General features: G+C 34.4%; 1 protein-coding gene across 10 annotated transcripts in view; it reads right to left on the minus strand.

The window, feature by feature from the left end:
* DPH6 (diphthamine biosynthesis 6) overlaps window positions 1-27,322 on the minus strand; it is a 219,802-nt gene that overhangs the window by 52,129 nt on the left and 140,351 nt on the right. For 7 of the 10 annotated variants that reach the window (XM_064512419.1, XM_064512413.1, XM_064512410.1 and 4 more), the window contains one exon: window positions 8,624-8,866. The exons of 2 other annotated variants lie outside the window; for them this stretch is intronic. In XM_064512419.1, coding sequence (XP_064368489.1) covers window positions 8,624-8,866 — 243 coding nt within the window. Of the gene's footprint in view, window positions 1-8,008; window positions 8,038-8,623; window positions 8,867-27,322 lie in introns of all 10 variants that reach the window. One more of the 10 variants, XM_064512418.1, reaches the window with a different exon arrangement.

Below are 27,322 nucleotides of genomic sequence, written 5' to 3' on the forward strand. Positions count from 1 at the left end.
ATAAAGCCCTGCATAATATTTCCACTGAGTAATGTCCAAAATAAAATCAAAGTTAAATTTCAAGTTTGCTTCCAGCTTTGTTCATTGTATTACAACTAAAGATTGACAAAAGCTACAAGTTTGTATTACATCAGCTGAAAACATTTTTATTTTTCATCCATGAAGCAGAATAGAAACAGAGAGGAAGCTGAAAGTGATTATTCACTGCTGAGCTCGCATATATGTTACTGGGTCAATAGTTAGCACTGTCTGCTATGCCAAAATCTAAAGGGCTTCAAAATAATGCTAGTTCACATTTTTGCCATCCTAAGTACTTGTTTGACAGTGGTGTAGAGAAAAGGATGAAGAATTTTTGGTTTTCTTTTATTTTAACATTTATAAGTAAGGAAACTGAAGATCTAGAATTAAATTTTGATGCCCACGTGATATTCTTCAGAGAGAAAAGGAAGAGGAACGAATGAAATTATTATTATGACCAACACACAGAACCAGAGATGGGGATAACCAGATACTGGAATTTAGTAGGATCCCTTGGATTGTACTATTCACTACTACAGAAATATTTTTACTCAAAGAAGATATTTTCCTTACTGAATTTTTTTTTTTCAAGTTTTCAGTGGTAGAATAGCATAACTCTGTATCTGAATACAGATGAGATACTTGCAGAGTTTCAAATGGAAGAGAAGATTTTTTGAGGTGTAATTAAGACTGGAGTTTACTGAGGGAAAAGGCCACGTATATATTTTCCTAGCTAATTGTGGAGTTTCTTTTCAGGGTAATTTGCTGCATCTATTCAATAGCTGAATTTTGCTTCCTGCAACAGGAATGCTTTTTTGGATCCAGCATTTCCATGAAGACTAAGAGGATATTTCTCACAGATTTAAAGAGACGACTTCCAGTATAGGAGTTTGACTAGTTTCTGAGATTTAAATTTTCTGATTTTTGTTCAGAAGAGGTTAAAATACCCTTTCAGGAAGAGATCAAGATCTAGAACAACTAGTTAGTACTTTACATCAAATCATTTGTTGGAAGCATTGACTTGGATAGAACATTTGCATCTCTGGCTGAGAGAGTCATCTGCTGCAATTTTAGGAAGGACCAGTTGTCAATAAAACTTCTGTCTTTATAGGTAGGGTTGGTAATCTGCTGTCCTTTCAGATCGTGATCGTCAGGATTAACTCGTCCAGAGGACAATAGAACGCTGATGACTTTCATGAAGTTTATTCCTTCAGCGTGGGGGTTTCAAGTGGCCTACCTGTAATTAGAACTAGAGCTTTATAGGAAAGTTTCCTGAGTGAGTGTAGGATCTTGGTCACTATTCAACCACGATGGCATTCTACCCTCTATAAAGAGGCACTGAGAAGAAGTACCAGCTGTGGGGATGAAATCCGGCTAATGGCTTTCACAGTCATGACATGTAAGACTTTTGACCAGAAGTTCTGACCCAAGCAAAACAGCGGATGCATATATGCCCTCTTGCTTAGCACAAAACTGACAAGCTCAAAACAGAACTAATATCCTCAGCAAAGGAGATGAAGAATCACTCAAAAAAACTCTTATAAAGAGACTGCTGCAGGGGAAAATCAGTCAACCTGGATGAACTAGTCTGTTTACCACCCTCAGTAACTTGACGTGCATTTCTTCACATTGCCTAATTGAATACAAAGTTCAAATACACATGTATATTACCTGTAAGTGGCAAAGAAGCTAGTGTAAATCAGTACAGGCTCATGGGAATCAGTTAAGATGATGTATACCAACTGAGGATTTGACTGTATCTGTATATATCTATCTTCACAAACATTCACACAAATAAGAAACATAACCCTTTCTTATTTTACATTACTTCTTATTTTATGTTTATATTCTGCAACAAGTTAAATTAATCTATGCTGTTTAGAACATTTATGCAAAGCATATGATTTTTTGTGTGTCTATATATTTAATTTCTAATAATGGCTTTACTTAAGATCATGTAGACTGCTTCATTGTTCTTTTTGTTACCTGTATTCTTTTTTTAAACTCATTGCAGTTCCACTAATTTTACAAATAAAATATCAGAATCTTCCTCAAAAAAAAAAAAAAAAAAAAAAAAAAAAAAAAAAAGCAAGCAGTGAAAGTGGCAGTCCTTTCACATCCAGCTGTGCTTTCACATCCATCCCAGTGTCGAAAGGCAGAATATTTTCTGGGACCTCCAGAGTTCCACTATCTGCATCAGACCTGTGTTAAATATTCTCATTACAATTGCTTCAAATGAATACAAAAGCTTTATTTAATCCTAACACGGGGAAACAAAATACACTAGGCACAACATGAAAGATCCACTACCACTGTGCTGTGTGAATGCACTGCATGTTCTCAATATGGGCCTTAAAAGAAGCCTGTTTTAATATCTCAAATTGTGTAACTTTCAAAATAGTATCTAGTAAAAAAATAAATGCCATAAACCTGTTGTGTTAAAAAAAGGAAACACAAATATGTATTTTCTTTCTATTGAATCGTTGATCGGCTTATGTACTGGCTTGTGGCAATGTCTTCCAAAACCATTTAGTTTTTTTTTTTTTGGTAATACGAACAATTATATTAATTGACCCTGAGAGATTTTTCTGCAATGTAAATGTAGTAGGGTTTTATTCTGTCATTTACACCTTTATAATATTAATTTACTTCTACTCCTCACATTTCAATTACTCTATTTGAGAAACTAGTAAAAGAAGGACAACATTTCAACCAGTATTGCCTATATTATTGTTTATAGGGCACAGAATTTACAATACGATTTAGAAATATACCAATTGTATTCAACATAAATATTAACTAGTATGTATAATAAAATACACAAAGCCATGCACCTGAATATTACAGACTTATATAACCTGTTCAGGATGGTGAAAGAGTAAATATCCTCTCACATAAATCTGTTTTTTATATTCCTTTTAAGTTAAAAGTAATTTGCTCAATAGGTAAAGAGGATCTTAAACTGTCCAGTCCTTTGCAGCAAGAACAGGCTTTGATGTCCACTATTTAAGTATTATCTACTCTTGCTCTACTTAGGATAAAGAGACAGAAATTGTTTGAATTTTATTTAAATTGATTGTCTGTATACTTCAAATACAATGGCCAAGTCTGAACAATGCAAAGCACTACTGTGTTACAGGTACCTAATACCATTCTAAATGACTGCCATGTAGACATAAAAATTACTTCAAAAAACACTGCTTCTGGTACTGAAATTAACTTGTTTATAACTGACCTGGGACCTTGGCATTGTTCTATATTTCATTCTGTGGACAAAGAGGAAAGATCAGATTTACAGAAGGATTTAGTTGTCAGTTTAAGATGCAGGGAAGCCAAAATGGGATTTACGAGGGTGTCAAAACAGGTTAGGTGCAGGAGCTCCCTACAAGCCAGTGGACATTTACTCTCAAGTGTTTTTCGAAAATCGTACTTCATGCTCATTTACATCTTTTGATGTCTAAACAGGTTGTAAATCTGGCCAAAGAGGTTTACATTTAGATGTTTAAAGCTGGCATCAAGCTACCCAAGAGTTGAAATAAGCAAGAAACCCAGTCATGCTATATATGTCAGATAAACATTGCAAATCTTTTCCCCAGCACTTCTACATCATGTGCTATTAAGAGACACATTGTCAACAACCTGACTGGCATTCCTGAGAGATGAAAGTCAACTGTAGCACTTTTTGCTGGATTTGAAACAGTCATGGGATCACAGCCACTCATACTGAACGCTTACCATAAAAAAGAAAGCTCCTGCCTGAAGAAGGTGGCTAGAGAACTTTTAAAGTGTGTATTACATTTGCTTGGGTAGGATATTATTGGAGGGAGCAGACCAGACAACTAATGATCTTTCTGTACACATGCGAGCTGTGTTACAAAAGCCAAAAGACACATAATTTTTCATGTTACAGAAAGTATTTTCTGAGTTAGATTTTTCATAACTGAAGGTAGAAAATATAGTGGGAGCAGCCTAATAAAATAACCCAGAGTGGAATTAACACACTAATCTGTAATATCATCATCTGAAGAAAAAAACAGGATGTATAAAATGAATGGCTTGAAGCAAAAGATATAAGCTAATGGTACTAGAGTTATTAATAAATCTTGCAGTTCCATTAAATATTATCTTTCTATGCAACCCTCTCTTCTATTCTTAACAAAACATATTTTTTCACTGTTTCATCCAGCTTTTCAAAATCTCACTTCACTAATATTCAGGGTTCATGTACAAATACAGAGAATCCTAAATTTAGTATTAAATTTTAAAATTAACTTTAATATTGTAAAGGTAAAAATCTATTGTCATAAAAAGCATTGTGCACTAAATGTACTAAAGCATTTTCCATGTACATTTTTCTTTTTATGGCAAGGAAATTAGAGATAACATTTCACACAGTTCGGGAAAATCTGCCACATAGTTTTGTATATGCCATCAAATCAAAATAAGAAATTAAATTCATTTTCATCATTCAGTTATGTTTATCAAGTACTATATTTCAAAAGTGGCAAATGGCCTACCAGTTTATCTGTGAGTAAGCTAAGGTACTCTTAACTCACAAATGAAACTCAACTACTAGGCCTTTGCTGTGGAATATACACTTGATTAGAAACAGACAAAACCAGTCTCTATTAAACAGACGATCAAAACTGATATATTGTACTGGCCTATACTCAGTTTTGCTGGGGATTAGCAAGATGTAAGGAGTAAAATACACAGTAGTTAAACTGAAATGCCTGGAATTCTGAGACTACCAATTATCACTTCTATGTATCTAGGGTAACAACAGTGACCAAAATCAGATGTCCAAAGGTGGAAAAAAAATGTAGCCATGGTCTTGCCCATCTCAGTTAGTCTAGTAGAGTCTGCTGTGCAGAGAGAAGTATAATACACCACTTAAAATACTACTACAAAGATGATTCTGCATGGAAAGCCCATGGGGAGGGGAAAAGAAGGTGGGGGTGAACTCAGCTCTCAACTAAATATAGTGAAAGTTCTATCTAAACAGCACAACTCCACCCCTATTGAATAAAGTGTGTACATAAAGTAAATTAATAAAATTTTGCAGCCAGAGTCACTGTTATATCATTATACAATAATTATTTGGAATATTTCCATCTATCAATAATGCCATCTGTCCCATCCAATACAAATGGACTACAACCCATATGGCTTATTTTTTCTATTGATTACTCTGCTGAATGAGTTAGCAAAACCACTCATAAAATCATCATATTAGATGACACTGTCATTAAAAGATGTGAAGAAAAACACAAGATGAGACTTAATTGGAAAACTGTCAGTTCATTTTCCAGAAAGTTTCAGCAATGCCGTAAGATTTTTTTCTTTTTAGAAAAAGCTCTAAATGCTAACTACTGGATTAGGCAGAAACTGTTTTACCACACAATTTTTACGATTGCTAATTATGTATATTAAAGAAGCTCCCAATATGTAGCTCCCCCAAAGTGTCAAAATGTCCCAGAATGTGCCTGCGAGAGCTTACAGCTTATCTCATGATGCATTTGTGGAAGGCGTATAACTTTCAAATGGGGCAGGGCGAAGTTGCTGGTGGATGACACTGGTATTTGTTAATTCCAATTATTTTTTCTAGTTCTTCGCTTTGATTATTTGTTTGCATAGTTGTTTCTATTCTGTTTTTTGCAGCTCGTTTTCTTTCGATTTTAACTGCCGCTTCCCTTAATTATATTTTAATTTCTACAACAACCACTAGTTAAGAGCCATCCAGCCTTTCTTATCCATCCACAGAACTTAAATGCTTACCTACACTCCTTTATTCTAGATTTCATTTCTATAATACCATTTTATTTAGTTTTAACAATGGAAATCTTTCTCATGTATATTCAAGATGTTGTTCCAAAGACCTTTTCATTAGCCCAGTGATTTAGTGTTTTCCTGGAGTGAGTCCTCACTGTGGTTGCTTTCTCATCCTTCCCTGCTGCTCTTTTGCTTGTCTCCACACTGGACTCCTGTTACAACCTCCCATCCCTTCGCCAGTTTTCTGTTTCCTCCATTGCCCTGAATGGCTTTTGAATGATACTGGGACCTAAATGGACATAGGAAGGAAGACAACAGAGGGATGGGGACTGGATTCCAGCTCAGGATATAATCATTGATGTCTTTGGTAACAAGCTCAAGGAGGCTGCGTTCAGGGTTATAGTGCAGCAATGATGCTGTAGGGAGTAGTCAGTGGAGCTGAGATACTGAGCTGGCACCTGGAGTGAGGGAACTGGGATGACAGCAATGGAAAAGAATTGCTTAGGAAGCCAGGAAGGTTGAATCAAACTGGAATAAGGGGTCAGAGGCTGGCTGACTGAAATAGGTGAAAAGTTACTAGGGTGTCCAGCCTGGTTATTACCCCTGTTGTCTCTTCCTCTTACAGTCCCCTCTCATCCTTACTGCTCACCAGAAGAACTCTTGTGGGTATCAGTGAAATTATTTGGTTATTCTGAAACATACTCAATTCAGCTTTCTCATCATAGTTCAAGAAGTAGCTAAAAGATGACCATCGCTGTCAATACTATGACAAAAAGTCTTCAAAAGTGCAGATAAAATTGCCTGATTGCCTTATCTCAGACAAAGTTTTGATCAATATCATGCCCACGTTCTGCTCTTCCTCTTAAAAGTAAATCTGTTGTGTTATATAAACACATTCAGAGAACGATTCTCACACTTCTTTCTAAACAGCGTTCCTTTAGGTCCAATTTATTTGTGTCCCAAACAATTTATACAATCTCTTTTGTGCTTTCCTCACTACTGACATAAAATATAAAGAATGACTAAAACAAAGTTGTAAAAAAATATTATGCAGAGGATATTTATCACACATTGCTATATGACAGAACGCTAAAAATTTTCAGTGCTCAAAAAAAAGCTTTGACAGTTCTGATGTATATAATTTAGTCACTGTGTTAAACACAAATTCCTCAATCATCACAGTATACCATCATTTCACTATTAAATACAGAACATTCAAGAATAGAAAAGTAGAGTATAAAATCCACTGGTGTCTCACTCACTGTTTCCATTTAAAGGTCCTACAAAACTTACTGGTGTACCAAACCCTTAATACTAGTGGAGCCAACTTCATCTTAAGAACTATGGTGATATCTCCACAGCAGGTCTTAGAATCTGACATAAATATGACTAGCAGATACAAATGCTGAGGGCTGCTTCTTTGGAATATCCTTCCCACAGGAAAAAAGAAAACCTACTGACATTTGAAAACGTTGGTATTAGCTTTCGTTACAGTCTTATCTAGAAAAATGTGTCTTTCTGAGTTCACTTTAACTGTTTCCAAACCAAACCATAAAAAGGTATGATCATTCTTCAAAAGGAGACCAAATGGTAAGGTTATTTCAGAGTAGTATAAGTTAGCTACTTTGATAAATTTTAAATATACAAGGATCTTAATAACTGACCTCTTCTGAATACATTATAAAAATCAACTTTTCGCCAAAGCATTCATCAAGAATACTAGAACAAATAGAAACAACTGACAGCATGCTCTAGAGTAGAAATTGTGAGGTGTACAACAAACAATACATCTTACATTAAAAGCAAAAGAAAACAAAACAAAAACTGAAATCTTAGTAGACCTAAATGAGTGCTACACAGAGGACTAGATATGTTTCAGATGCAAAACACTTGGTCATGATGGAGTGGTAAACACCACTTATGAGAGTCCTCTACTAATAAATCAAGGTTGAATGTTTAAATTTCTATGTAAAGCCTACATCTTTATTCATAGACAACTGCCTAGTGCAGAGACTGAAAGTGAAGGCAAATGAAAGGAAACAAAGTTTTGGGAGCACAGATCCTTCCTCTATGGCAATATTAACATGCTATGCCTCCAAGCTACATATTTCCCTGAGAAACCATAATTATTAAGTTATATATAGCAGTCATATGGTAACTACTTTTGTTTATTCATTCAGAGAGTAGTCATGTTTTATTTACGATTTATGGCTATTACCTTTCTCGTGCTTGCAAGGTGTTCTGTGGCTGTTTAAGAAAAATGGTACAAATAGTAGAAATTATTATGATTATGTTACAAATTGCTGTGGAAATTATCAGACTGTTAAAGATAATCTAGGGTCAGGCACACCACAGTTTGGTCTTAGAAGTTCGGCTGAATAATAAGCAACGGGGAACTGCTAAACTCCGTTGTCATGACAATATTACTCAGAATAAAGACTGGGAAAAAAACTTCAACAGAACAACCCACAGAAAGTTAAGGTAAAATGCCCAGTTCCTCTTAGGTAAAAATATCTTGCAAGAGGTATTTCAAATAAGATACTGTTCACATTTTTACAAGAGGAACAGGCTACTCTTAAAGAATTCTTCAACATATTGCTTTGGGGAATTAAGACAAAGTTAGTGATGAATATAACTTTCTATTAAGCAATTTTCTTTCTCAATTGTGCACAACCACTTATGAATCAGAACATAACAGCTCAATCAAACCTTATTATATCAGCTTTACTTGTACCCCTCTGAAATGTACTGAGAAAATTCTGGTATTACTGCAAGACTTAGGAAAAGAAAAAAAAAAAAAACCTAGGAAGAAGAAAATGGATATCACAGCTACCTTTTTACATTCTCTTAATTTCTTCTGCCATATAGAATGAGCAACAGGAATGTACTTGCTGTCAGATACGTAACAGCTTGCAGCGAGGACGTGCTGCAGAGTCGTGTTCTGGCGCATGGCTTGAAGAACTCTCTCCACATGACGGAGGGAAACTACGGCCTCAGTCCATATGCCCCCACTCACAAGCTGCATAGTACAAGGTACTAGAGCAATCTGTCCAGCACAGTAAAGAACATCTCCAACCTAGACGGAAAAAATAAATTAAGAAGGTTCTGGGATTATGGAAGGCAAAGGAATTATTTTTCACTTTTCTAGATATTTTCTTTCAACACTACTGTTCTTTGCCATCATATGTGACATTGTTAAAAATGGAGCAAACATGCCAATATAAAGGTCATTTTTGACAGGGATTTAGTTACACTATAGAAACACAGCATTATAATAAACTTTAACCTAAGAATTAATACATGGATAATCAAATGTGCATAACTATCTTCAGCTTAAATTGATGAAGTACAACTAGAAACATGTAATTTAACCTTTTGCAATGTCACAATATTTTTCTGGAATCTCTGGAAGGACTTTTACCAAGTTCCAAGTAAACTCATTTATAGTCTAATTGCTCAGGTATAAAGAGGACAAAAGAGTAATCTGTTGCTTCTACTTTTTATGAGTGACAGTATTTTTATTATTACTTTAAGACATTTGGAAGTGACCACACCCTCTATTGTGTCAGCTCAGAATAATTATATCTGATGTTACTGCCTGTTACTGCTGCTACACCACACAGATGCCCCAACATGGTTAAATATGCTCTTGCTTTCTTTAAGTAACCTTCCACTTTTTTCTGTGTTCCAGGAGTTTCAGTGATGTTGCACAGTATCTTTGGTTCAATGCTATCTTTTTTTCAATTGTTATGTCTTAGGTTTAGCTATGTCATAGGTTTTTAAGTATTTAGCTGTAATGTCTTCAGTATATTAATCTAAAAATACTATAAAAACAATACTGCAGCATAACTCAAAGACTGCATATTGTTAAAAATCATAATCCACCAGAAGGTAAAAGGCAGTTGCAGACTGAAAATAAGCTGCAGAAGAGTGCTACTTGACCAAAGAGATGAGGTCATCCTAGGAAAACTGAATAAAATGGGTGGCCAGATATACTATCGATATGCCAAACTGAGCTGCAAGGTAGTTACTTTGGGCTGATTTTCATAAGTCTTCCTGGCAACACTCTGAAGATCTACTTTTTTAACGGCAGCCAGCAAAGGAAATGTTCATTCTTACTGATCAGACATCTCAAAGATTTATTATGAAATCTTAATGTAAATATCAAAACTCTTCATCCTCTTATTCTGTACTTCTCTAGAAAGTCTGTACTTTTCCTGATCAGTGAAACAGTGGATGCTATTCAATATCAAAAGAAAACTAAATACAGAAGTGGGAAGCAAGGTGGGTGTAAGCAGCTTTGAAGTCAGCACAGGAAGCATTTTGCTGTGAGTAAAGAGGGAAAATGGACTGAGCAAGAATCCTTTAGGTAGAATTTTGCAGAACTTTTTATATAAACTGTAAAAATTCCTCAGAATTAAGAATAATTAAAAAAGAAATCTGTGTCCTAGAAGACATGGCAATCAAACCATGTGACAGACCCATATGCAACTGCAAATCTGTCCTCATAACTGTCTGTGTCTCACAAAAGACTCACACATGTAACTATTGGAAGAGTATCTTATACAATTTGGCATACAAGTTCTATGATTAGCAGCTGAAGAGGGGGAGGAGGCAGAGAGGAAACATAATATATCAACTGACACCCATCAACTACTTAAATTGTTTAAAATAACTAAAATATTGTTTTGATAATGCTATATATAATCCTGAAATTGGAAAAAAATATGCAAGTAGTATTTTGGTTTATAGGAACAAATGGTCTTTTTTTTTTTTTTTTTTTTTGTAGTGCTATTTTAAAATATGTGCCATTGAACAAGGGAGTCCAGCCAGCTATCAAGTGGCATACTGACAAGATGGGAAGCAAATTCAGAAAGATACAATTCAGAGGGGCACAGGTTTGTTTTTAAAATAAGCCATTCATTTTCACCCTTGCTAAGTGAAATCCATGTATTAGTCAAAGCCTCCAATACAGGTAGTTTATACTTTTACAGAAAAATCATACTAGCAATACTTCGTCCTTTTTTTCTGTTAGGCCCCTGGTTTTTCATGCATCACCCATGTTAATTATTAGGTAGACAGAAGAGCTATTCAACCAGTTCACTTCCCCTATTCTTGAACAGATTGTTTGAGACATAATATGAATACTAATTAACGATAAAATATCTGTCAGTGTTTTGAAATATGGACTAAGATAGCACTTTCTTAAAGTATCCTCCATAGTTCTGAGACAATTAGCCTCACTGGTCATAAGCAAGGTCAAAACAAATCTCTGAAAGATTTGAGCAAAACTGGCACCACTTTTGGCTCAAATTCAGTAGGAATTTTGCAGAGTTCTTTAAAAATAAATTAAAAAAACCCTCTGTTCCTAACATACTTGTTTGTATCTTAAGACATAATTAATAGAAAAACAGTATTCCCAACATGCCACCATGTTATGAAAAGGTGGATGCACGGGGGAAAGAGGGAAAAAGGATCAAAACAAGGCCACAGGTTTTCAGTGACTGTATTTCAGGCGGACATAATTTAGGATAAGGGAAGGAAGGAGGCACGCTCCTCTTTCCAAGTGACTTGGTCATGAAACACAAGTATAAACAAACAATCAGCAGGGGCAAAGCAGCAAACCAGGAAAAAACACTGTTTTAGCAGATTTCAAGGGGCTGTGTCTACGATGTTTGAAGCATTATACAGAAAATCGTTAGCAGAGTAAAAAGCATTTAAAACAGGAAGGACTATACAGTATCTTGTTCACAGTACTGAAATCTTACAACAGGAGATGTCACAATGTAGGGTGTCAGCCCTTGTGTTGTGGAAGTGCTCTGCAAAACCCTGCTAGAACTCTGCAATGGTTTATCTTTTAGATCAGCTTCAAGAATAACAGAAGTTTTTCAGGCTATAGATTCACAGTGCATCAAGTCTAGAAGGCTGGCATATCCAGTAAATTCAGCATAGAAACAAAGCTACAATATAATGCGTACATATTTATGCACTGGATGTCTCAGCTTACACTGATGATTTAATTTTCACTATAGCCCATACACATAATTCTTGTGTTGAAATTGCATTAAATGTTTGACAAACCAAAAAATAAAAAAACCTGTACTGCTGAGATGCTCACTTTTACCGGTTTATTTATGACATAGCTCCACAGAAGTCAGAAATGTATAAATGAGATCTTATGTGATTCCACATTTCTCCCCTTTTTATTTTCTTTTGTATCAGTGCAAGTTAAATGAAAGGTGAGTCTTAATAAGGTAGTACAATACTTTTTTTTTTTTTCAGTTAACACTGTAAATAATCAAGGGAAGGCAATGGACAATCCGGAAATCAAAATATGTAATTCCTCCTCTAACAGACAGGAATGCTAAGCTCTTATTTGAGAATTATTGCTTTTCCCCTTGTAGCTGTGCTGCAGGAAGTAAGTATAATATAGAGCTAGATCACAGCTAATGCAGAGATTCACTTCTTTTTTTAAGCTGACTTTCCTGCATTCATGTTTTAGGAAAGCGGAAGGAAAAGTAGCCATGATACTGTGGAAAGGAAAAGTCAGTATAACTCTTGGTGTCCCTTCAAATAGTTCTACCCCAGGAATTTTAACAATACTGTAAGTCACCCAAAGGACACAACATATCTGCATTTTCAAGATGCTCCCTCTCCCAAAATACAGTTCAGGAAAAGCAACTGAGAAAAACAGGCTTCATTTGAACTAAGGACTAAGTTTAGCTGTAAATTAACAGGAGAAAGCTATAATTACTGCTACTCAGAGAGGAACAGAAGCACTGAATTATTTTTTAATATATATTAATTATTTAGAAGTGCAAAGGAACAGCAAACAACAACATTGTGGAGTGAATTCACCCTGATCAGAATATTTGAAGATTTTAAAAATATATGAACATGAACTCTTTTGTCCCTTCTCTCTCCCCCAACATTATCCCATAAACCCTTTCAAGAAGCATAGGAAAAATTATTATCTGAAAATAAAATAGCTACTAACATGTTTAGACATATGTGGAAAATCACCAGTCAGGGAGAAGCCAAACATCATCACAGAAATTAGGGACTAGTTTTTTCTTCATATATACCATTGCACAACTGATCATATATAGTATTGGGAAAATGTCCCCTCTAATTTAAATACCAATATAACAGTGATTATCTGGTTACACAAGAGTTGCGTTTCTATAGAGAGAAAAGCTACCATTGGCAGTCTTACTAAATCAAAGATTTGTCCAAATGGATCCTTTTTCTATGATCTACAGCCATTAATTACACACTTTGGTACTTCTGGCTAAAGATTCACATTTACCAGAGGTTTTTATGCTATTTAGAACTTAAAGGAAATAATCCTAAATGGGGTCCTTGACTGTTTTGTAACAAAATAAAAAGAATTTGCAGTAATTCTAGAAACAATATTTGCTTTCCAGGCCCTCTGACTCTGTCCCATATATGTATACAAAAATTTTTATAACAAATGTTACAGTATTTGATGCTGGCATTTGACAGACCTGAAGCTATAACTGAGGCTTCAAACTTATCTACATTTTAAATACATACACAATAGCTGTGTTTCTTGAGGCATTTGTACAATACAGCCCCATATAGCTCGCTGTTCAAGAAGAAGGAAAAGAATGAATATAACCTATTCCTAAGAAAGTAATTTTTCCCTTTGCATCTCTTCCTCTTATAGTAACCATAGATGTTAATTGCAGCAATAGATAGCAGAATAGCAGAAATAGTGATTTATTTTAGACTGCAGGGCTACTTTAATTTTCTAATGTCTCTTCTCTTCATTAGTATTGAACCTGTTGCAGTTTTATTAACTGTGGATACCAAGGGTCAGTGAACTACTTCCAACAATTTCATAATTGTCAAATGAGAAAAACAAGTCTGTTAATAATAAGTTTAAATAGGGGTTCATGTCTCCAGGGAAAAAAAAAGAAAAATGAAAGAAAAAGGGGTCCAGGAATCTAGAGAGGTCGAAAACCAGTAATATAACACTTCTTTTCTATATAAAGCTCCTCCAACTAAGCGCTGTTTAGAGACTGATGTCACCACTTGAAGTCTGATTAAAGGCCAATGGCTGTTCCTGAATATATGTATTTCTCACAAACCGTGCCATGACTGCTTTAGAATAAAACTATTGAAACGTTATTAAACTTTTCCTATTGGTATTATTAAAACTTGCTAGCGATAAAGTGGCATAAATATAAAAATTTCAGAAAATTTCTAACGGAGACATTTCAACCATCCACCTACCTGTATTTACGTCAATATTAATATTTGCACCCTATGAACAAGCATCTTTCTTGGAACGAATGAAGTCAATATGCAATCAACGCAATCTTTGTTATGAATGCAGTATGGTGTCTGAGTGACTGCTGCCCTTTAACAGGTCAGGGGGCACAAAAGATTCAGTGACCCTCTGACCCAACAGTCAAATAACCTACCATTATGTTCCGTCAATGTAAATAAGCATAACTGACAATGTGCTAATAGGCAGCCTCTGGTCAGCCACATGTACCTCTGACCTTAATGAAGACCTAAATCAATTAATACTTCAGGCGATAAAGACCTCTGGCTGATTAAGTTAGATAGAAATCATCTTTTCTAACGGGATTAAAGCTGTAAGATGGTGAACTTTTAATTTAATATATGATAATCCTTTCTTCTTAGGGCCCTCTTATTTAGCTAATGATGGTGAAATTGCTTTCTACAATGTGAAATCTTTTATTCAACTACCTGAATAAAGTTTTTAAAAGGTACCATTTAGACAATGGTAATTGAAAGGCTTTCAGTTCATACTATGAACCTGAATTATATCTGACTGACATGGTTTCAACACATTACAATCTTCAGTATGATATGCATATTTTTCTTGAACTATTATACATTTCTTGTTGAAAAATTCCATAAATGTGTTGATCATACATAGTTTAATCTGGTAGCTGGTTTCCTATTTGGGAAATTTATACAGTATCAGGAGATGAAAGATGAAGAATATACTTCTAAATGAAAAATTGAAAAAATTAGTTGTTATGATGATCTTCAACTAAAAAATTTTGACATACATGTAAGAATCCACTTATAACTTAAAAATATGTGTGCATATTTTACTCAAAATGCCAGAATGTCCCTTTAAATAAAATAATCTTTTTCCCAGTTAGGGTTGTGAAAGTATAATTAATCAATAGTGTCTGTTATTGCTATCTTATCGAAATATCTGTAACGCTTCCACAGTCTTCAGAGGTTTACAAATCAGTTTTCAAATGCTCTGACTGCAGTCTGCTAATCCTTATTTTAGGATAGAATTTCATATGTTTCAAAATCTATTTGGACACCTACCTAAGCCACACGAGTACAAAACACTCATTTCCCGCATCCTCCTTCACTGATACAGTTTATTCTATTAATTCTATAAATTAAGATACACCACAAATTCATATTTGACACTGAACACATTGCTGTAAGTCTACAAACAAACCTAAAAAAAATGTGCATTTGTTAATTGGAATTTATAGCAGAAGAACGTGTCAGTCATGCAGTATGCATACACTGAGCACCACAAAAAATGGCAGCTCTTAAAAGGGTTACTAACTTGACACTGCGTCTGAAGAAGCCACAGTATTCATTGTTATGAACACCAAATCCACTTCAAAAAAAAACACAGCCAAGTACATTCTGCTCTTACGATACGCTGCCCTGCTGTAAACGCTGCCCTGCTGTAAACACCTCTGCAATACTCTGAAAACCAAATAGTTTAAATTGAGCCTTTAAACTGCGCTGGATTTACAGCTGGCAATCTCACACAACATATACTTGAAGGTCTGTAGTCCCTCAGTTTAACAAAATGTTCTAGGTACAGAGTACACAGGGACAATCAAGTCAAAAAGCTTAAGAGAAAGCAAGACCAAAGTTTAAACTTCAGATCTGTTTTTTTTTTTAATTGTTCTAGTCTATCACAGAACATTATATTATTCGTATACATATTTGCAGGGATGTGTTGGTTATATTTAAGTCTTGATCAGTGTCAAATCAATTTTACATTGCTCCACAACTGTTGGAAATAAAAAACATTTCTGATTTACAAAAGCTAAAGTTTCAAAAACTGAAATTTTCACTTAAAAACTCCTAAAAATCTGTCATTCATATTGCAAGGGAGTATAAATCACAAAACAGATATAAACCTAATTTTTAAAGCCTGCAACAACTAAGGAACAAACAGAGGTCCCAAAAAATTGGGTGAAAAAGGCTTGTGTCTAATATATCTGTACGGGCATGACAGCTGGTCTGAAGTCTACTCCAGAACTCTTTTGCTCCACTCAGAGTCTCTAGTGCAGAGGGAGGAAACAGAGGTGAAATATGCCTTGAAGTTCTGCTCCAAAGATCTGTTCCTCAATATGCACACTTGGGCCAATGTCCTGCAGTGGCACACAGGGCGCACATTGTTCCTTTATGCAAAATTACAGTAGACAGTTCAAAGACTTAATTGCCATAGAGGATAAACCTTTTGTCACATCTTAAAGGAATCCTGCTGGAAAATGAGGAAGCTCACAGGACTATTATTCTTAGATACATCTCTTTTTTGGGACAGTGGATTTTAGTTTTCATGACTATTATTCTACCACCTTTTACAAAGCCTACCATTTCCTCCCAAGCTTTTTCATAAAGTCACAAGCTCTCACACAACTGCATTAGCAAAATCTGCCAACTATGAAAAATGCAGAACACTACCCTTGACTATATCTTATCTAAAAGTTGGATTAAATATTCCAGACTGGTTACTATTTACTCATTTCTAATTCATATAACTTTGAATGAAGATCAGAAAAGCAAAAAAAAAAAAAAAAAAAAAAAAAAAAAAAAAAAAAAAGAACTATGATTAGTCTACTCCACAACAATTGGGGGTGTGGAATGACAGACTTCATCAAATCAATCTTTTCCAAGGAAAGTAAAGGCACATTCAGAGCCCTGGAAAACAAGATGGAAGGGATTAGTGTCTGAAGTGTAAAGTGATATAAATGTGGAATACTGAGCACACAGACACCAACATTTTAGAAAATGTATATTATGTCCATCACAGTTGATTGAATTTTATTTTTGAATCACAATTACCATATGTGTAGATAAGGGAGTACAATCATTGTAAGTCATGGGGATCTTAAAACATCTGATACAACACCTCTGGAAATAATAATTACCTCCCCTAAATATAAATGCTGTTAACTAGCTGACTGCAAGGAGAAAGTAGTGAAAATGCCAATGTACCGAAGTGAGGTGCCGCAGGGATTGGTATTAGGCCTGATTTTGTTTAACGTCTTCATTAAGTCAATGGAAGAAGGGATTAACAGCATGGTAATGAAATCCACAGAGGATACTAAATTAGAATGTGCACCAATGGACATAATAAAAATGGACACAGACAGGTTGGAAATGCAGGAAGGAAATATCAAAATGAGACTTAGGAAAAACGAAAACTAAGACCAGAACATATGGGAAACATATTTTGAAATACAAATAATATTCATAACAAGGGAGAAAATGTGACTGCAGAAGTGCTGAGCACTGTAAATTAAATCATAGTTGTTCTTTATTAGAATCGAGTTCAGACAGTACACAGATACTGTCTTTTCTCACGAACCAGGTCAAATTAATCAGATCTACCAAATACTTGTTCCAGGATAAGTAATAAGTAAACCCTGGTTAAAGAAAAGGTGAAATTTCCTACACAGAAATTGGTAGAAACTGGTACAATATACTTCAGGAAAGGTGTGATTTCCATATTTCAAAATGCTTGCTCTAACAGATCATGTGAGAACAAAGTTTCAGATGATTATTCAGAGCTTTTAAAGTGCTTTTTCTTCCAAAAGTTTTTGCATTTCATTGTTAGCATTCATTTTCAATTTATAGACTGGCATTGCTAAATTCGAAGTATGAAAGCCACTTTAATCTGCTCCGGTAAGTATATAAAAATTCAAAGAACAATAGTTTTCTTTCCTCCTTTCAAAAATGGTAAACTTTACATGAGGTTACCTGAACATTCATTTGAGTTTCCCATACAGTCATGATGTTCATTTGTGTTTTTGCTATTTATGACTAACATCCAGTTTCATAAAACCAAGAATATGGCTGAAGAAAGTTGACTGTAATAACAATATTGCTAAATTAAAAGTGATAGTTTTCATTCTAACAATATAGTGTAATTTCATACTATTTTACCCATCCTTTATGTATATCCAGTCTCATAGGGATTTTACTTATAAGTACATGTATGACTACCTGTCATACATATAATGATCAACATTAAAACACTCTACTTAATGTATACCAACAACAGAAGTCCAGTTTATAAGACACGCCCACCACTTCCAAGTGGAAATGCAAAACTTGGATACAGCTTTGTGAAACTAGACACAGTCGTACAATATACATAATAGCAACATATAGAGTATATAACATATATACAACATACATTGCTGTTTATCACAATCTTTTACCTATTTATTCATATTGACGTGATAATACTCTATTATACAACAGAATACCTTCATCCAGGCACCTGACTTTCAAATTCTCATTATACTCATGGAAACTGGAACCCGTAACTGAGATGCAGAAATATATTTGATATTCTTGGCCAAACTAATGCCATATTATCTTTTCTGCATCATCAGTTAAACCAAAGTCAATAAAAAGATGAGTTTGTGTATTAGGAACCCCTTGGCATCAGCTGCAAAAGTCCTGCTAAAACCAGGAGTAGAGGAAGAGTCTATAATTAAAACTCTGTGTGTTCTGAGCACTAAGTCACAACCCAAACTACAAAAATACGAAAAGTAATATGAAGATTTACTAAAGAATTAGTAATTTGATAGTGACCATGTATTATACATTCTCATTTCAATCAGAAATCCAAGTAAGAATTGCATTAGCAATGTAACCTATTTGACTATATGCATGTAACTGCCTGTCCTAAACTCTAGAAATTCCTAACAGTTAAATGAAAAAACAATTAATGGAAACTAGATAAAGATGGTAAATATCTTAGAAATATACTAAATCTGGTCCTCCAAACATGTTTTCGTAATTTGTCTGCGTTGTACCCTTAGGCACCGACCTTGCACCAGAACTGCAGTGTGGACAACATCTCTATATAAAATACCACTGAATTCCTAAGTGTGCAATCAAAAATTTAGAAAGCAACATGCTATGTAGAGAGATTTTATTATGCAACTTTCAGAGGACAGATTTTCTCTTACATCTGCGTTGTTGCATTACAACTAGATATCTGTTGATTAAATGGTAGCCTGTACCATTAAAAACTATGTTTCTGCAATAATTAAATTATATTTAAATTCTGTGTTATAATTGGGCAGTAACTGTATTATAATTAAATACTGCATTGTAACACATTCATATGGGTATGGAGTTAGAATCTTGCATTATACATTTCTCTAATTTTTTCTGCTTTTTTTGTACTTTCACATGTATTCTCTTAAAATACTTATTTGCATGGAATTTTCTAGGTGTTTTAAAAGGATATAAAAGTTGGGAACTTGAAATTGCAGTATGCTGACAATAACAACTGATAGGATAAATAAAATACTTACCGTGTGTTCTGCCATCTTACATCACAAACTGAGGTCAAGAAACACTGCTTGCAAACTTATGTGTTTAGCCATTTTTGTTCACATTATTAATAGAAGTAGTTATTTTGGATAGCAAAAAAATGTTTGTGTGCCCTTCAGTATAAAAACAGGTACAAAACCAAGGGTTGAAATGAAAATGGGGTAAACAAGAGGAAGGGAGGGGCAGAATACTGTAAGAAATAATCCAGTGAATAAGTTAGCTGTGATTTTGCCGATCCAGGTTTGAATCCTTTCTTTGGCATTTTTCTTTTGCCCAGTAATGCTAGTAATGTTTGAGGCGACAGGCAGTCTGGGGTGAATGCATCTCAGAGTCTTCTACTGGAACTGTTCTACTTTGTTTGCATAAATTCATGTTATCGGACCAAGACTATTCTTCAAGATCCTCATAAATGCTTTAATCAGTATGCTAGAAGTTAATATGGGAGGATGGCTCTCTACAACAAAAAATATTAGCTAGGAGCTGAGCAAGCTTTACAGTGAATGCTAAACTGATGCATTCCTGAGTAACATTTCTACCTTGATAATCCAATATTATCCAGAGAGAACCACTAACTGAATTTCCAAGTATTCCAAATTGCTAGGACATGGCCATTGCTACCTTCTTGCTTTTTGAAATACTGAGCATTTAGCAATAAGGAGAATACGTAGCATACAAAGCCCCATATACTGCAGAACACTCACACCAAGATGATCCTGTACAAACATAAAGTTTAGTGAATTTTCTGGGTTACTTCTTGCTCCAATCTTTGTAAGAGCTGCAAGATGTGATGCGATAAAATGAAAATCATGCAGGGAAGGAAATTTTAATGAAACTTATGAAACTAAAATAAAAATACTTATAGAAGCTTCATAGGAATGTGAGATGTGATCAAGAAGTTCTCTCTGCAGTATAATGGTTAAAGTGTACTTAAGCAGAGAAATGCTTAATTAGAAGCAATATAAATGACATTACTAACAGAAAAACTTTGGAATTTTTATTCAAGTTGTATAAATCACTAACAGAGTACCTCTTCAAAAACAGAGGTTGTACCAAAGTATACAAATTATACTGAGAAGAGTTTAAAAATATAATTTTCCTTTTTAAGTTTAGGAAAAATTATATGCCCATCATTGAAAATATGACCTTGCATGTCAATACAAATGTCTAATATTTTGCTCTTTTAGCCTAACAGGAAGTAGCTTCTAATTATCAGCCAAACAGTGCACGGTATTTGAAAAGTATGCAAAAATGCCAAAACTAATGATGGAATTGTGTTGTGTAAGTTTTACAAAATATTTATCTATTAGACTAAAATTCAGTGGTTTAACTTTTAATTTTTAAGTAATGTTTTGGATTTTTGTGAAAAGACTATTTTTAGGTGTTAAAAAAGGTTGGTCCAAATTAAACCAGCAATAGTTATTTGTTATGAAGTCCAGTTAAGTATCGTTAAAGCACAGCATCTTTCAATGTGTGATTCCAGAATTTGCATTTGGCAATATAGCCAAATATTCACAGCATTTAACTACAAACCTCAGGGCTTCTGCTGTTTTGGCCTGAAGGAGTTAAATCACGTATCTCTTCAGGAGAAAAACAATTACATGTTTTTGCAGAAAAATATCACATGCTGATAGTGAATAATTAAATGCTCAAACCAGAGAGAAATGAACTATTTCTGTGATGTATGTTTTGAACTTCTAATAGCTAGTCTGATTCTTCAAAATAATAGCTGTGTTACAACCAGGAAGGACACTAATGGAGAACAAGTAAGGGTATAAAAGAACAGTGCATATAATATGGAGAACAGTGGAGAAACTGACTAATTCCAACTGATATTTTTATTAGTTATTTATAATCATAACCCCCAGTGGGTTATCATCATGGAGGCTTTTGTAAAGAAATGTTTTTTATTATACACCCTGACCCTGCAAAGTGATATAATGCTTTTATTTCACATGAAATTTAGTAGAAGCAGAGACCGCTCTGCACCTTACAGGACTGGGTCCTCAATGCAGAACAAGACAATGGTGAAATTCAAATGAAATAAACTCTTTTAAATACCACCAGAGAATAACAAATCTTTATAGCTCAACACCTTCTCAACACAGGAAATTGAGAGTTAATCTGTGTACCCAATTTTTTAGGGTTTTTTTTTTTTTTTTGGAAGGAAGAATAAGTCTGCTATTGGGAGCTGGTTTGATGGACCTTTGAAGGTCTTCAGAACTCTCACTAATATGTTATTCTCTAAAAAATAGTCTCATAATTCTGCTGTCTCCCATCATTCCTTGCCTCAAGATTCATCTGTCAATTTTGATGCATCTTTTAAAGTACCCCTCCAAGCCTAAAACCCATGACTACAGACCACAGAAGAGAACTCTTTGCTTTGAAACTATCTGATCAATCAGAAGATCATTTACCTGCAAGCATTATTTGGTGAAGCTAAAGCGGCACATCAACCAGCAGCATCTGAAGGCTGAGGCAGCAAAACGTCAACAACAAATTGTCATTGGCATTCCATTTATGAACCTTCAAACAGCATCAGATCTTTTCCATGGGAAACCAGATCAGGTCAGACTGGAGCTGAATATTTCTTAACAAGCTAACCATCAAAAGAACTTACATTTTGAATAAAAAGGCTATCATTTGTTGATTTGAATATCAAAGGGATCCACTGCAAACTCCCAGTCTAGAAAAACCTCCCTAAGCTACACCAGACAGGTGTTTAATAATCTATTATTAAGGCACTATTTTAGGTTACTCAGAATCATAAAAAATAGCTGTAACTGTGAAGCTGCAAATGGGACTGCACAAAGAAATGAATGCTATTAACATACTATTAACAATTCAAAAGAATGAGTTGACATACCAATCAAACTTGTTAATTGACTGTCAATGGCCTGTCCCTGAATATACAACATGACTGCATTATATATTTCAAATGCTGACAGGAAGACAGTTTCATTTGCATTAACTTCATAAACTGATCAACAACCAAACTGCCACATACATTTATAATGGGAAGCTGAATCATTTCAATATTCATGCAGCTCTGTAATTGTAAATTAGGTACTGGCAAACAATACAATACAGTACATACTCTAAAATATCCTAAATTTCTCTGACCTACTTTCTTTTTTATTTTAAAAGAACAGTGGAAAAAAGTTGTCTCTTACAGAGATGATTATTACTTTAATTTATGGTTTATGCCGTAGGCAAAATTTGTTTGTAACCTAGTTTGCAACTATAGTTTATAACTCTATTCTAGATGCATAACTGGTCCACAATATATGAGGCACACAAGGTGATGTAAAGTTTTTCTTGCTTTAGTTCTGCAAAGTGAAAATACCACTAAAATACAGAGTAAATCTGAAAAAAAGTAGTGAATGAAAATCTGTATTATTTCCCTGCTATGGCACAAAGCAGATGTCAGCACTGAAACCACTAAAACTTTCTAATTAGACATTGAAACATCTAATTAAGGATGTAAAGTATTGTTATTACACATCCTTCCCTATGTCCTAGAATTTATTGCCCTCAAAGGTTTTGTCTATATAAAGTATGTTTCCTAAAAATATCTCATAATTACACCCATTCAGTTTCATTGGCATTGACAGTGATAGCAGCTGAAATGGCTGTAGCATTGCTGCCATTTTAGCCAATAGGTTAGTCAAACATACTCTGAGCTAAGTTACAAAACATGGTAGTTATAAGCACAGAAGTGCTCGTGGCTTTTCCATATTTCACCACGTATTTATTAATCGAGTGGAAATTACCAAAGGTTGATAGCAGCAGGAAAACTGTAGAAAGAATTTGTAATAGAAGACACAGGCCAATATTCTTCAGTGTTCTCATTCAGGATCTCCTCCTCACTTACTATATTGCTCATTCGCTTACTGAAAAATACAGTCCTAGATAGGTTAATTGAGGAACCTTCAAATGTAGCATTAATGACTGTGTTTTTCAGTATCTCTTTGTACGGTTTAATCATATATGGTAGATATGAGAGAAGAAATTTGTTTTTATTTGTTCAGGAAGTGCTATGGGCATATTTATCACTGTTTAAATACAAATAATACTATCTCCTTCACTTTGAGAATCATCAAAATGAAATTAAGTAGAAACATCATAAATGAAGATTAAGTCATGAGGTTTTGAAAGTGTTCCACTGAGGGCTAAGTAGTAATTGATCAAAAATTCAAAAGTTGTCAGGTCAGTAACATTCCCTCCCTCTCTATATGACCTGGAGGAAGTATAAGCAAGTTTTAAATGTCTCAACTGTAAATGAATGTTGTCTTCTTTCCCCCTCTTTTATTATTACTGCTTTCATCCTGTCAATCTAGTAGTCACTTCCCCGGCCTTAAAGTTATTGCGAGTACAGCCTAGCACTGTACACTAGCATAACCATACAGATATCACATAAAGGTCCAATAAATCTGCAATCATGACAATCTTTCCCTGCATTTCTTTTCAGATAAAGCATTTGGGAGGACAATTTCTGTGAGCTGCTATATTTTAGACTTTATTACTCGTATACAAATGTATTATTTGTATATAGATGTAAGACTAACACAGAGAAGCAAAAAATACATTTATTGTTCTAGCAATTAAAGAAGAGTAGAAAGATTAACAGATGGAGATATAAATCCTTTAGAAGTGCTGAATGCAGTGGAACCACTGGGGTGATGGCAGTCCCAAATCACCCTAACTGATAATCATGAAAAGCTACTTACAGTACAAATTAGGTATTAGCTTTGATATCTTCCCCGAAGTATAAACTGAGCAACTGTCATACTGAATAACATCATATGATGGGTGCTGCTACGTTCTAACACTGATAAAACATGGATCATTAAAGCTTCAACATTCTTTTAGCTAATCAATGTATTATAAGCAATATGTGATTAAGAGCATTAAACACATGAAAACTGTCAAGCTAATGAAGAACTGCTCTTTACTAGAAGGATATGTACAGTATGTTACATACATATACTAAGGTTATAAACCAGCCATCTTAGGAGGAGTTGGTCATTCACATGCTAATATTAACATACAACTACATTACATTCAGCAATTCATGCTCCAAGGTTTATGAAACTTTATCATAAAATATATACATATGTACAGCTGAAATATATGCACACATACTTATTAGGTAATAAAACTTATGTGAAGCATGTTTCAAAAAGGTACTTTATTCTTTTTGAGAAGCTGTAGTTTGTCCATGTTGCTTCAAAATTTACTTTTGAAATGGTTGCTTTTTAGTTTAATCAAATACATATTTTCAATCAAATATTTACTATCTCAGCCAAAATCTTGCCAGCACACAATAGCCTATGGCCAGCATAATTTCTGTAAATGGGGACGAAGACTGTGGTTCACCACTCATATCCTTGGGTAGAATGAAACTTTCTATCATACTGATAAAGTCCCACCTAAGCAGGAAATGGTGCTTTCTTGGAGAGGAGCATGGACTAGAGAATGAAATTAGACAAAAAATCTCATTATCACAGAAGATATCATTATCTTTAAACTGGAACACAGAAAGACTTCTCAAACTTTGCTGTCTTTAGCATGCCCACAAAACATTATGGGCATTTTATAAAACAAAAAGGGTTAAAACAAACACTTCCAAAGCAGCACAGAGCTAAACACAAAACATTTGCTTGGGTTGAGGATGATGACAACAACAAAACATGTGAAATCAGTATTTCTGTTGAATGCATTGCTGTCAGTTACTAACGCAGCAATGAATGGGAAGATCAGGACTTGTGCTGGACTGAACCACAGAGGCAGAAAGGTCTAAGCAACCAATCATAACTGAACAATGTGCAGCAAAACAAATCAGATTGTATTTGCTATTTTTATACAGAAAAATTGAGATGAATAAGTAATAACTTTATTATAACTGAGAAAGTTAGTAGATGGATTAGTTGGCTAATAAAATTATTTTAGTTTGCTTTAAGGTCCTGTTTCCATTCCCACAAAAGAAACCTTTTTCTGAGATCTGCTTTAGGCTCAAAGACTACCATAGCTTTTAAAAATAGAGTAAATAAAAACACAAATTAAGGGTCTTACCTAGCCGGTTTGAAAAGAAGAAAAGTTAAAGGAGTAAGATGTGCTATATTCCTGTGCTCTGCTGTAATATTAGAGCTTACTTAGTGTGTAGGAAGGTACAGCAATATTAGCATTGTTTGATGCTTTCTTGATATTCATACAGCTATCAAGAAGCAGGCAAGAGAGCAAAGAACCAGTTCCATAAACCTAGAACATGCCTTGCATTACACATATAGGCCTTACATCAATCTAATTTTTAGAAACTATAGGAATAGCACAGCAGAAAAATTAATTCACAGATGAATTCAACTTATATATAGGTTTAGTATTAACACACAGACATACAAGCAGTTATATATACAAATACACATATATAGGCAAAATTAACATATCAAACATGAAAATACCACCAATTAGTAAGGAAATGTCAAAAAGCAGGATACCAAGATAATAGGTTACACCAAATATATGGAAACTTTATGTACTATTCATTGTAAGTGAAATATATATATTATAAATTTAAATTTAGGAAGATAAAAACAAACTTCTTTGTTGTATGTTCAGAATTATGACAAACACATTAAAACAATCAACACTAGCAGGCTTTTGCAAGGCTTTATTTCTTAAATTTGATGTTACGTGAAATCTAGTTTTTCAGTTACACTTAAAGCTGGTGTGTCCCAAGCTGAGCAAGTTCGTAAACATACCTATCTAGAAAAGCTAAACAGAAATTTTATCACAGACATCAATTTCCAATTTTGATTAATTCGCTTATTACCCAGTAATATTTTTCAATTATTATACCGGTCTCCTTAGCAAGTGAAGAAATTTTTTTTCATGAGAGGGGTTAGAAAAAGTCAACTTTGAAGTTTCTACCTGCAGCCACCTCTTATTTACATTGTGTGAATGTGTAACACTTCATCCTGAAAATGATGCAATTCACTACACAGGCAAAGTCATATATTTTTTCTGACATTTCTGGAATTTTCTCAACAATTATGAGAAGCAAGCAAACTGGACATTTCAGCCCAGGAAATTTTTTCTTAATTTCTCAGGAAATTAAAGGATAATGTTGAGAGAATGAATGGACTGTAACAAAGGAAACCCACTAACATCCAGTCTTTACTTAATGTTTAGACTTCATTTAGAGAATTCAAAATATCTTCCTGCCTCTTCAGAAATTAGAAAAAAGTCACGTTGCAGATTTGCTATTTTTACAATGAAGGAAGTTTAAACTTTACACAATGTGAAGTGCAGACAGACTTAACTGAGGTTCTTCAGGCCCTTCATCAAAGACAAAATAAAATCTGACAGATTCCTTCATGTGATGGAAATACCACATGTGGCTAGTGTTTAGTAATCTAGCCATCTAAAGAACATTCAAAGCCTTTCCACCCAACTAGTAAAAGACTTGCTACTGCTTTAACAGACTCAGCCCCCTTTGTCCAAGGGCTGAGATCATTCTGTTACATTCAAAAAAACATACTTATTTAATAAAATTTGTCAAAGTCCAATTTAGCATGACTAAAATTCTTTTATCTATCAAGACAATAATAACAAAGTTAAACCAGCAGGTAATAAAATCAAGTGTGTCTCAATAGACTTATATAGTAGTCTAGTACACCGCAGATTCTGAAGGGGCAATGATCTGCAGCACTGAGTCTGCTAAAAAGTTTTAGTTCTAGATTGCTAAGAAAGTGCAGATAGCTTCTTTCTCTCCCCTAAAAAGTTAAGAGGATTTCCTTTTGTCATAGAGGCATTGTTTTTTTCCATCCCACCTGGAAAAATACAAATGAACGTAAAGACTATAATGACCACTAGCTGCATAAAATACATAATATATGTCTTGGTACAA

The sequence above is a fragment of the Dromaius novaehollandiae genome, chromosome 5 (genome assembly GCF_036370855.1).
Source record: "Dromaius novaehollandiae isolate bDroNov1 chromosome 5, bDroNov1.hap1, whole genome shotgun sequence".
In the NCBI taxonomy this organism is placed as follows: Eukaryota; Metazoa; Chordata; class Aves; order Casuariiformes; family Dromaiidae; genus Dromaius; species Dromaius novaehollandiae.